The sequence below is a fragment of the Hemitrygon akajei genome, chromosome 12 (genome assembly GCF_048418815.1).
Source record: "Hemitrygon akajei chromosome 12, sHemAka1.3, whole genome shotgun sequence".
Classification (NCBI taxonomy): Eukaryota; Metazoa; Chordata; class Chondrichthyes; order Myliobatiformes; family Dasyatidae; genus Hemitrygon; species Hemitrygon akajei.
This window is the reverse complement of record NC_133135.1, coordinates 6,909,194-6,922,204: the sequence shown is the minus strand read 5'-3', so window position 1 is coordinate 6,922,204 and position 13,011 is coordinate 6,909,194. Positions and strand designations below refer to the sequence as shown.

The 13,011-nt window shown below is 43.9% G+C and overlaps 1 protein-coding gene across 1 annotated transcript in view; it reads left to right on the top strand.

Moving 5' to 3' along the window:
* The first annotated feature begins 435 nt into the window (after positions 1 to 435).
* Positions 436 to 13,011, top strand: part of rpf1 (ribosome production factor 1 homolog) — a 43,739-nt gene continuing 31,163 nt past the window's right edge. The window contains exon 1 of the mRNA XM_073062531.1: positions 436 to 701. Within this exon, the coding sequence (XP_072918632.1) occupies positions 501 to 701 (201 nt within the window). The 5' untranslated portion in view covers positions 436 to 500. The remainder of the gene's footprint in view (positions 702 to 13,011) is intronic.

Here is a 13,011-nt window from a genome sequence, read left to right as displayed (position 1 = left end):
GATATGGGGTTGGGGGGTGGGTGCCACCTCCCTGCAATGAGTGCTCAGAGTCAGTGACTTGGTACCATGCTGTACCTCTGTGATGACAGAACCTGTTCCACGATTCCATCAGATACAGGAGCACAGTCAGGCCGTTCAGCCCATCAACTCTTTGCCTTTCGTTCGGGACTGACATTTTTTCTTTACACCTTTCGCATGGTAGCACGAATTTCCTTCCAATCAAAAAGCTATTAGTCAGAGGTCGACAGGGATTAGATTCAGTCTTTGAGGTACAAAGTCTTTTTGGTGTGTGTGTGCATACAGAAGTGTGAGTATATACAAACTTATTTATAAGTGCACGTTGTCGTCGCTGAGGAGTTCTGCGCCTGCGCTCTAGGCCCAGCCGGAGCGCCGCCAGGTGGCGCGGCAGAGCGGAGCGTTGACGTCACCCGCTCGCCCGCGGAAGCGGAAGCGGAAGCGGGTGCGCACGGAGAGTGGCCACGAGCCGGCGCGGCGGGACGATGGGGCCGAAAGAGCGAGGGGAGAAACGGCGGCGGGTGGAGGCAGGGGGACCGTCCCCGGCCTCGGCCGCGTCCCCTGACCCGGCTCCGGCCTCGTCCTCGGCCGAGCCGCAGTTCCCCGCCCACTTCAGCGTGTCCGAGATCAAGAACAAGCAGCGGCGCCAGCTGATGTACCAGAGGTGGCGGCGGGCCCAGCGCAAGGTGAGGAGGTGGTCAGGGGTCCAGGGGATCTGGGTCATTCGGATTATGGATCAAACGGTCATTACGGTAGGGATTCAGCATAGGGGGAGTAACGGGGTCAAATGGATCAGGGGTCATTAGGTTTCATTGGTCAAAGGGGTCATTAGGATCAGAGGTCACGGACAAGCATAATGGAGTAAAGTGTTCAAAAGGATCAGGGGTTCAGTGACATCAAGATCCTGGCCCAGGGACGTGGCAGGGGTCAAAGTGCTCTGGGGTCGGGGATCAATGAGGTCATGCCTAGGTGACAAATGGTATAGGTCGGTAGAGCTTTGGTGAATCAGAATCAGGTTTATTATCGCTGGCATGTGACGTGAAATTTGTTAACTGAGCAGCAGCAGCTCTCAAAAAGGCAACATCCATCATTAAGGACTCCCATCAGCCAGAATGTGCCCTCTTCTCATTGCTACTGTCAGGAAGGAATCTGAAAACACACTCAATGATTCAGGAGCAGCTTCTTCCCCTCCACCATCAGGCAATGAATGGACAAAGAACTCATGAACACTACCTCACTATTCTTTTCTCTTTTTGCATTACAGTCTTTTGCTCATTGGTGTTGTTCATTTTATTTGGGAATAGATTATTTTTTGTAAATTCTATTGTATTTCTTTTTTTTCTTGTGAATGCCTGCGCGAAAATGATTCTCAAAATAGTATATGGTAACGTGTGTACTTTACAGACTTTGAACTTTGAGTGGGGCTTGGGGCTGCTGGGTGATGTATGCCCTGGACCCGGAGGAGAATTCCCTGTAGATGCAGCAGAGTCAGATGGTGAGCTGTCGATGGACGGGGGAGGAAGAGAAGATTCTTGAGGGTGAAGAACAGGGGAGGTGATGGGACCGTCTGCAGGAGGAAGTGATGGGGAGATGGACTGCATGTGGGTAGTGGGTAGAGAGGTAGCTGCCTTTGAGTGACATGAAAGGTGAGGGAGCAGGCTGCAGGGCACAGTTCAATATTCAAAATAAATTTATAATCAAAGTACATATATATTACCATCTGCTGCCTTGAGGTTCGTTTTCTTTCAGGAATAGTATTTACAAAAACTATATACATGGACAAAGTCTGACAAACAGCCAGTGTGCAAAAGAAGACAAACTGCAAATTAGGAAACAATACTGAGAACATGAGTTGTAAAGAGTCATTGAAAGTGAGTCTGTAGGCTGTAGAATCATAACCAAGTGGCTGGAGTGGACTTGGAGGCAATTCGATGCGGCAGAGCCAAGGAGAGGAGCAATCCGAGGTTTGATCGATCTGAGAGCCGAGCCAGATTGGTAAGGTCAGGTATTGGCCTTGTTGGGGCGTCAGAGACCGAGGATGAGGAATGACCTGAGGTTTGCATGATTTAAATGCCAGACCAGATTGAAATGGTGGGGGTGTCGCGGTCAGAGGTGAGAGATGGGCCAGTTTGACTCGCTGCTTGCGGAGTTTGCTTGACTCTCTGCTGGACCAAGGCCTTCTTAGTCAGTTTATGTGGGCTTCTGAATTGGTTGCAGAAATGCCTGGCATTGTGAACTTCAGTTCTGAATGTTATTTGCTTTACCTTTATTGCTTTGTTATTTTCAATGGTTCCATTTAATATCTACAATATACAACCCGGAATTCTTACTCTCTTCAGCCATCCTTGAAACAGAAGGAAAAATCTAAAGAATGAATGACAGAAAAATAATGTTCACTCCAATATTTCAACAGCCTCTCCCTGCTCTCACGAGACAGATATTACTCCTTCCACGGACAACCAGGTTTCGATGTTACAGTCAATCTGAAGCTTCATTTTTTTATTTGAAGTTCCCCAGCTTGAGAATCGGCACCAAACTCTCATTCAACAGTGTGAGAGAGAAAGAGAAAGCAATTGCTCATCAAGTACAGAGGCCTGTGACAGCCACTCTCGCTGTCTTCGATGTTCCTGCTCCTGAAGCGCTTCAGTTTGCGACACCAGCAAGAATTTGTGATCACAGGGCCATGCAAGGCTGCACCCCAAAGGCACCCGGCTTCAGGCCGAACCTGAACATAACAAAAATGTGTCTGATAGATGAGCTTAAGAACGGGAGGGCTGCCATGCAGAACCGCTGTGGATCAAAGACCTGACAGGACCCCAGTCACTTTAGAAATAGAAACATTGGAAAAGGAAGAAGTGAACTGTTTTGCTGATGAGCTGGGAGATGTTGCTCTCCGGTGCCATTTTTAACTTTGCCCCTAATGTTTTTTTTCTAAACATTGGGCGTTTGGCAGTCTTCTTTTGTTCTAAGTGGGTTCTGTTGTGTTTCTTTGTTTCATGGTTGCCTGTAAGGAGACAAATCTCAAAGTTGTATAAAGTATGCATTTTGATAATAAATGTACTTCAAACTTTTGAAGTTTAAACACAAGAGATTCTACAGATGCTGGAAATCCAGAGCAACATGTGCAAAATACTGGAGGAACTCAGCAGGTCAGGCAGCATTGATGGAATTGATAAAATAGTTGACATTTGGGGCCCTTCTTCAGAATCAGTATTTTTATCACAACCATTTTTGTGAAATGTGTTGTTTTGCAGCAAGAACACAATAAAATCACTATAAATCACAGTAAGTACATGTAAACAAAACAACTAGTGCAGTAAAGAGAGCAAAATAGTGAGGTGGTGTTCATTGTCTGTTCAGAAATCTGATGGCGGAGGGGAGGAACTTTTCCTAAAAGTATTGAGTGTCTTCAGACCTGTACCTTCTCCCTGATGATTGTGATGACAAGAGGGCCTGTCCTGAGTGAGTGATGCCACCTTCTTGAGGTCACCCTTTGAAGATGTCCTTGATGCTGGGGAGGCCAGTGCCCATGATGTAACTGACTGAGTTTGCAACCCTCTGCATCTTTTCCCGATCCTGGTCAGTGGCCCCTCTGTACCAGACAGTGATGCTACCAGTCAGAATGTTCTCCATGGTACATCTGTAGAAATTTAGTGGTCTTTGGTGACACACCAAATCTTTTTGGACTCGTAATGAAAAAAAGCCACGGTCATGCCTTCCACGTAGGGAGGACAGTTGGGTTTATTGTCAGTGAACAGATGCTCAAGCAACAGGTTTGTAAACCTGTTAGTTGCGTTGGTGTACTGATAACCGAAGATGTGTTTGAATAATGCATTCAGAATTTTTCATTGACATCTCTCCTGTTTATTTTTATTGTACTACTGAACCCTACCATCTGCTTGCCATTTCCTTCCCCGGATTCTCGTGTTGTTTCTAATGAATTAGCAAGGAAGCTGTTTGGATAAAATTGCAATTAAGCAGCAAGACCTTTTTTTTTAATCTTTTGGTGGCAGCTGTTGTTGTTGACATGACTCTTGAAACCCAAGACGAATGGAGGTTGCCCTTTTGGTCACCAGGTTCAGTTCAGTGTGTATCAGGGCTCACCTCAGTCATGGAGGTGGCTTTAGGACAATCTTCCAACTATCAGCGCTTGCACATTACCTCCCTTCCCTTGACTTAGAACTATTGCATCCTGAATGTGCCTGTTGGAAACCACTGCTTTTAAAAATTCTTTCTATAAGATATTAGATGAATTAATGTAAGACTAAGGTTGTAGTTTAGTCATAATCTGTAATTTTTGAACAAACGATAATAAATTTATTTTGAACGTTGAACCCTGCAGCCTGCTCCCTCACCTTTCATGTCACTCAGAGGCAGCTACCTCTCTATCCACTACCCACATGCAGTCCATCTCCCCATCACTTCCTCCTGCAGACAGTCCCCTCCCCTGTTCTTCACCCTCAAAAATCTTCTCTTCCTCCCCCGTCCATCGACAGCTCACCATCTGACTCTGCTGCATCTACAGGGAATTCTCCTCCGGGTCCAGGGCATACATCATCCAGCAGCCCCAAGCCCCACTCAAAGTTCAAAGTCTGTAAAGTACACACATTACCATATACTATCTTGAGAATCATTTTCTCACAGGCATTCACAAGAAAAAAAAGAAATACAATAGAATTTACAAAAAATAATCTATTCCTAAATAAAAGAATGAGCAACACCAATGTGCAAAAGACTGTAATGCAAAAAGAGAAAAAAATAGTGAGGTAGTGTTCATGAGTTCTTTGTCCATTCAGAAGTCTGATAGCGATGGGAAGAAGCTGTTCCTGAATCGTTGAGTGTGTTTTCAGATTCCTCTCCACTCAGTAAGTGGTGGTTTGTCTGCATTTACAAGCAGAAAATGGTATAGTATCTTCATAATGGTTTATCACCATTCACATTTTTCATTGGCTAAGCGTTCACACATTACCCATGAGACGTAATTCTGCACCCATCATTTCTCTTATTGTCCAATGCATTTTCTGTGGTCTTGAGTATAAAGGTGTTGGATTTTTCAGAGGCGCCATCTTTTCGTTCTTTTTGCCTTCTCCATCTTTGCTTTTCATTGAATCTCTACTTTGTTACTTGGCTTTTCACTTTGTTTAGTATTTGGTTAAACTTTGAAATAAACAATCATTAACAATAAAACTCCTCAGCCGTTCCCCGGAAAATCCATAAGGATCAGAAAATTTGCAGAAACCCAACAAGGCTAATGGAGTGGGGTACAGGAGCCTTGGGTCTAATGCTGCCAGGTTCAAGAGCAATTGGTGCCCTGCAGCCATTGGGCTCCTGGAAGGCTTCATTCACGTCAGCGCTGAGCAGTGGATTCACGTTCGAGGATGCTGCTGTTCACTCACCTTAGCGCTGAACAGCTGTGGGCTCACGTTTGGGGACCCTGCCGTTCACTTCACTCACCTCTGTGTTGAACTGGCTCCATAGCTGTGGACTCGGGTTCGGGATTCTGCCATTCATGTTCCGTGTGTTTTGTTTACTTTCTTTTCCTATTACTTGCGCAATTGGAAACTGTTCAGATCACTAGTCCATGAGGTTTACTTGCTTCGTCACTGAACTGGGTGTTTGACTGTCTTTGTTGTGTGGGGGTTTTTGGGTTCTTTTGTGTTTCTCTTGTTTTGTGGCTGCCTGCAAGCTGAATCTCAAGGTTGTATACAGTGTACATATGGTCTTATGCATATCCTCTCGGAGTGGAGAGGATCTTTCTGTGAGGTGGTTGGTGTGGGTGGGGGGGGAGGGAGGAAGAGTGTTTATAAGATTAAGTTAGGTATACATAGGGTAGTTAGTCAGAATCTCTTCCTCGGGGTAGAAATGGCAAGTACCAGAGCACATGCAGTTAAGGTGAGAGAGGGAAAGTTCAAGGGAACTGCGTGAGGCAGGTTGTATTGTACACAAGTTGAAAGGCTGCCGGGTGGTATGGATCACGTACTGGCAGAAGATTGGTTGTCTGTTATATCCGATGAGTGCAGCAAACCTGTGTGGGAGTGTTTTTGTGGAAAAGCCATTCTACTCCTTTGATCTCAGAAGTCTTTATCTAGTGGTACGAGCAGATATGGACGACCATAACTTTCTGTGCCATGTCACTCTCCATGGAGCAGTGCTGAGCCGTCTTCCTGGCCGTTGGATCTCATCTGCCCAGTCCACCGGAGCTGATTTCCCATGCTAGCATGAGTATGCCCCTATCTCACCGAGGTTTGAGGCCCATCGGCTACCCTCGTCAAGACTGTTGAAGCGGTGTATTGGGGTGTGGCCGCTGTCTCATGGAAACAGCAACTTGGAACCACAGGTGAGAGCTGAGTGTCCGGTGGGGACCAAAGGTGAGTGAGCTGCCCCAGAATGGACACGACAAGCCTCTTCACCAGAGGTGCTACCCGTCCCTGGACAGGCACTTGAGAAATGGCAGATAGAATTTAATCCAGATAAATTCGAAGTATTGCACTTCAGTAGGACCGACCAGGATAGGTCTTACACAATAGGGCACTGAGGAGTGCGGTAGAACAAAAAAGTCTGGTAATACAGGTTCATCATTCACTGAAAGTGGTAGATAGGGTTGTAAAGAAATCGTTTGGCACGTTGGCCTTCATAAATCAAAGTATTGTGTACAGGAGATTATGTTGAAGTTGTATAAGACATTGGTGAGGCCTAATTTGGAGTATTGTGTGCAGTTTTGGTCACCTAACTACAGATAAGGTGTAAATAAGGTTGGAAGAGTTCAGAGAAGATTTACAATGACATTGCCGGGTCTGGAGGACCTGAGTTATAGGGAAAGATTGAATAGGTTAGGTCTGTACTGCTCAGAACATAGAAGATCGAAAGGAGATTTGAAAGAGGTGTACAAAATTATGAGGGTATAGGGTAAATACAAGCATGCTTTTTCCACTGAAGTTGGGTGGGACTATAATCAGTGGTTATGGGTTAAGGGTGAAAGGTGAAAAGTTTAAGGTGAACATGAGGGGAAACTTCTTCACTCACTGGGTGGTGAGAGTGTGGAACGAGTTGCCGGCACAAGTAATGCATGCGAGCTTGATTTCAACATTTAAGAGAAATGTAGACAGGTACGTGGATGGTAGGGGTATGTAGTCGGATGCAACTGGACAGAATTGGTGGTTTAGTATGGGCAAGGATAGGCTGAAGGGCTTGTTTCTGTGCTATACCGATCAATGGTTGTGAGGGTGAGCACAATATTTTCTTCATAAACCTACATTTTGGAGTGAGAGAGAAAGTTTGCTGTCACTTCAAGTATTTATTTTAGTTATTTTTGGTCGCAGGTTCTGGTCTTTTTCAAAACATCTTAATAAAACAACTGGGAATCTTTCCTGTCTCTTGTGTATTGGAACAGATTCAAGGTTTCTATGAAAAAGAGGTTTTCTTGAGTATCCGGATCATAGGAAGTTCAGTGTGACATATTTCGATAAACAAAGTAATTCTTTGGCATTTGGACCATTGAGATCCTTTTGGGGGTGGGTTGCATCTGAAAGGAGGGGGGCAAATATCCATAGACATTGAAGCACCATAAAACCATTCAGCCCATCAAGTCTGCTCTACCATTCCATCATGACTTGTATATTTTCCCTCTAAACCCCATTCTTTTGCCTTCTCCTCGTAACTTTTGACACCCTTACTAACCAAGAACCTATCAGCCTCTGCTTTAAATATACCCAGTGCCTTGGCCTCCATATCTGTCTATGGCAACAAATTCTACAGATTCACCATCTTCTGGATAAAGAAATTCATCTTCATTTCTGTTCTAAAGGGGTGTACTTCTACTCTGAGGCTGTGCCAGCTGGTCCTAGATGACCAAATTTAGAGTCATAGAATAGTACTACACTGAAGTAGATCCTTTGGCCTATCTAGTTCATGCCAAAAACATTTAAACTGCCTACTCCCCTTGACTACACCGGGACCTTAGCCCTCCATATCCTTACTATCCAAATGTTGAAATCAAGTTCTCATAGACCACTTGTACTGGCAGCTCATTTCACAATCTCACGATACTCTGAGTGAAGAAGTTTTCCCTCCTGTTCCCCTTAAACTTTTAACCTTTCACCCTTAATCCATGACATCCAGTTGTAGTTCAAACAACCTCAGTGGAAAAAGCCGACGTCCATTTACCCTCTCTATACCCCTCATAATTCTGTATACCTCTATCAAACCTTCTCTCAATCTTCTACATTCTAAATAATACAGTCCTAACCTATTCAATCTTCCCTTATAACTCAGGTCTTCCAGTCCCAGCAATATCCTTGTGAATTTTCTCTGTACTCGTTCAACCTTATTTAATGCTAGGAGCATTGTAAGAAAGGTGGATGAGCTTAAAGTGTGGATTGATACATGGAATTATGATGTTGTAGCTATTAGTGAAACATGGTTGCAGGAAGGGTGTGATTGGCAACTAAATATTCCTGGATTTAGTTGCTTCAGGTGTGATAGAGTAGGAGGGGCCAGAGGAGGAGGTGTTGCATTGCTTGTCCGAGAAAATCTTATGGCGGTGCTTTGGAAGGATAGATTACAGAGCTCCTCTAGGGAGGCTATTTGGGTGGAATTGAGGAATGGGAAAGGTGTAGTAACACTGATAGGAGTGTATTATAGGCCACCTAATGGGGAGCGTGAGTTGGAAGAGCAAATGTGTAAGGAGATAGCAGATATTTGTAGTAAACACAAGGTGGTGATTGTGGGAGATTTTAATTTTCCACACATAGATTGGGAAGCTCATTCTGTAAAAGGGCTGGATGGTTTAGAGTTTGTGAAATGTGTGCAGGATAGCTTTTTGCAACAATACATAGAAGTACCGACTAGAGATGGGGCAGTGTTGGATCTCCTGTTAGGGAATGCGATAGGTCAGCTGACAGATGTATGTGTTGGGGAGCACTTCGGGTCCAGTGATCACAATAGCATTAGCTTCAATATAATTATGGAGAAGGACAGGACTGGACCTAGAGTTGAGATTTTTGATTGGAGAAAGGCTAACTTTGAGGAGATGCGCAGGGATTTAGAGAGAGTGGAATGGGTCAAGTTGTTTTATGGGAAGGATGTAATAGAGAAATGGAGGTCATTTAAGGGTGAAATTATGAGGGTACAGAATCTTTATGTTCCTGTTCGGTTGAAAGGAAAGATTAAAGGTTTGAAAGCGCCATGGTTTTCAAGGGATATTAGAAACTTGGTTCGAAAAAAGAGGGATGTCTACAATAGATATAGGCAGCATGGAGTAAAGGAATTGCTCGAGGAATATAAAGAATGTAAAAGGAAACTTAAGAAAGAGATTAGAAAAGCTAAAAGAAGTTACGAGTTTGGTTTGGCAAATAAGGTGGAAGTAAATCCGAAAGGCTTCTACAGTTATATTAAAAGCAAGAGGATAGTGAGGGATAAAATTGGTCCCTTAGAGAATCAGGGTGGTCAGCTATGTGTGGAGCCGAGGGAGATGGGAGAGATTTTGAACGATTTCTTCTCTTCGGTATTCACTAAGGAGAAGGATATCGAATGGTGTAAGGTGTGGGAAACAAGTAAGGAAGTTATGGAACCTATGACAATTAAAGAGGTGGAAGTACTGGCGCTTTTAAGAAATTTAAAAGTGGATAAATCTCCGGGTCCTGACCGGATATTCCCCAGGACCTTGAGGGAAGTTTGTGTAGAGATAGCAGGAGCTCTGACGGAGATCTTTCAGATGTCATTAGAAACAGGGATTGTGCCGGAGGATTGGCGTATTGCTCATGTGGTTCCATTGTTTAAAAAGGGTTCTAGAAGTAAGCCTGGCAATTATAGACCTGTCAGTTTGACATCAGTGGTGGGTAAATTAATGGAAAGTATTCTTAGAGATAGTATTTATAATTATCTGGATAGACAGGATCTGATTAGGAGTAGCCAGCATGGATTTGTGCGTGGAAGGTCATGTTTGACAAACCTTATTGAATTTTTTGAAGTAGTTACGAGGAATGTTGACGAGGGTAAGGCAGTGGATGTAGTCTATATGGACTTCAGCAAGGCCTTTGACAAGGTTCCACATGGAAGGTTAGTTAAGAAGGTTCAGTCGTTAGGTATTAGTGCTGGAGTAATAAAATGGATTCAACAGTGGCTAGATGGGAGATGCCAGAGAGTAGTGGTGGATAATTGTTTATCGGGATGGAGGCCGGTGACTAGCGGGGTGCCTCAGGGATCTGTTTTGGGCCCAATGTTGTTTGTAATATACATAAATGATCTGGATGATGGGGTGGTAAATTGGATTAGTAAGTATGCTGATGATACTAAGGTAGGAGGTGTTGTGGATAATGAGGTGGGTTTTCAAAGCTTGCAGGGAGATTTATGCCGGTTAGAAGAATGGGCTGAACGTTGGCAGATGGAGTTTAATGCTGAGAAGTGTGAGGTTCTACATTTTGGCAGGAATAATCCAAATAGAACATACAGGGTAAATGGTAGGGCATTGAGGAATGCAGTGGAACAGAGAGATCTAGGAATAACAGTGCATAGTTCCCTGAAGGTGGAGTCTCATGTAGATAGGGTGGTGAAGAAGGCTTTTGGAACGCTGGCCTTTATAAATCAGAGCATTGAGTACAGAAGTTGGGATGTAATGTTAAAATTGTACAAGGCATTGGTAAGGCCAAATTTGGAATATTGTGTACAGTTCTGGTCACCGAATTATAGGAAAGATATCAATAAATTAGAGAGAGTGCAGAGACGATTTACTAGGATGTTACCAGGGTTTCAGCACTTAAGTTACAGAGAAAGGTTGAACAAGTTAGGTCTCTATTCATTGGAGCGTAGAAGGTTGAGGGGGGATTTGATCGAGGTATTTAAAATGTTGAGAGGGATAGATAGAGTTGACGTGAATAGGCTGTTTCCATTGAGAGTAGGGGAGATTCAAACGAGAGGACATGATTTGAGAGTTAGGGGGCAAAAGTTTAAGGGAAACACGAGGGGGTATTTCTTTACTCAGAGAGTGATAGCTGTGTGGAATGAGCTTCCTGTAGAAGTAGTAGAGGCCAGATCAGTTGTGTCATTTAAGGTAAAATTGGATAGGTATATGGATAGGAAAGGAGTGGAGGGTTATGGGCTGAGTGCGGGTAGGTGGGACTAGGTGAGATTAAGAGTTCGGCACGGACTAGGAGGGCCGGAATGGCCTGTTTCCGTGCTGTGATTGTTATATGTTATATGTTATATGGTTACATTTTTCCTGCAGGTAGGTGACCAAAACTGCACACAATACTCCAAATTAGGCCTCATCAATGTCCTATACAGCTTCAACATAACATCCCATCTCCTGTATACAGTACTTTGATTTATGAAGGTCAATGTTCCAAAAGCTTTCATTACAACCCTATTTACCCGTGATACCTTTCAATGAATTATGGTACTGTATTTCCAGGTCTCCTTGTTCTACCACACTTCTCAGTTGCCTGACCATTCACTGTGTAATACCTACCCTGGCTGGTCCTACCGATGTGCAAAACCTCATACTTGTTCGCATTAAATTCCCTCTTCCATTTTTCCAGCTGATGCAGATCCTTCTGCAAGCCATGATAGCCTTTCTCACTGATCACTGTACCCACAATCTTGGTTTCATTTGCAAATTTGCTGATCCAGTTAATCACATTATCATCCACATCATAGATATAGATGCCAAACAACAAAGAACCCAGTACTGATCCCTGAGGCACTGCACTAGTTACAAGCCTCCAGTCAGAGAGGCAACCCTGTACCGCCAGTCACTGGCTTCTCTCACAAAGCCAATGTCTAATCCAATTTACTACCTTATCCTGAATGCCAAGCGACTGAAATTTTTGACCGGCTTTCCATGCAGGACCTTGTCAAATCTCTTACTAACGTCCATGTAGACAACATCCACTGCCTTTATCTACTTTCCTGGTAACTTCCTCGAAAAACTATATAAGATTGGTTAGACATGACCTACCATTGCTGACTATCCTTAATCAGTGTATGTCTAGCCAAATACTTATATTTCTAGTCCCATAGAATACTTTTCAATAACTTTCCTACGACTGATGTCAGACTCACCAGCCTATAATTTACTGGTTTCTGTTTCGATCCTTTTTTAAATAGTGGAAAAACATTGGCTATCCTCCAATCCTCTGGTACCTCCCATCGCTAAGGATGATTTAAATATCTCTGCTAGGGCCCCAACAATTTCTGCACTTGCCTCCTATAGAGTCTGAGAGAATACTTTGTCAGGCCCTGGGGATTTATCCACCCTGATTTGCCTCAGGGTAGCAAACACCTCCTCCTCTGTAATGTGTACAGGCCTGTGAAGTTGATGATTCTTTGCCTTACTTCTGTAGACTCTGTCCATCTCCTGAGTAAATAATTCATTTAAGATCTCCCCCATCTGTTTTGACTGCACACACAGATTACCATTCTGGTCTTCCAGAGGACCAATTTTGTCCCTTGCAATCCTTTTAATCTTAACATATCTATAGAATTCATTAGGATTCTCCTCATTATTTGATAGAGCAACTTCATGACTTCACCCCCTCAGTATCCAAAATGATATACCTGTTGTTGAGGGGGATGGCCACAGGGGTACTCTGCATTGGCTCCCTAAACCCTTTCCCCTTCCTGACTAAACCAGTTTCCTGTGTCCTGCACCTTGGGTGTAACTATATGTCCTATCTATCAGCCTCCTGAATGATCCAGAGTTCATCCAGTTCCAGCTCCAACTCCTTAATGCGGATTGTTAGAAACTGCAGCCTGATGCACCTCGCCATTGAGGTCATCAAGGACACTGGAGGTCTCCCTGCCTTCGAACATCCCGCATTCATCTATCCTGCCTGGCATCTCTACTGTCCTAGCTATGTAGATGTAAAGAAGGGAAGGAAAAGAAAATGTTAACTAGAAACATCTCCACGTCCTCTCTATATAGGAAAAACAACTGGAAAGCCCCTTATTTAGATTAGGTTACCTGCTTAGATTGTTCAGTCATAAACAAGCAATCTGTAG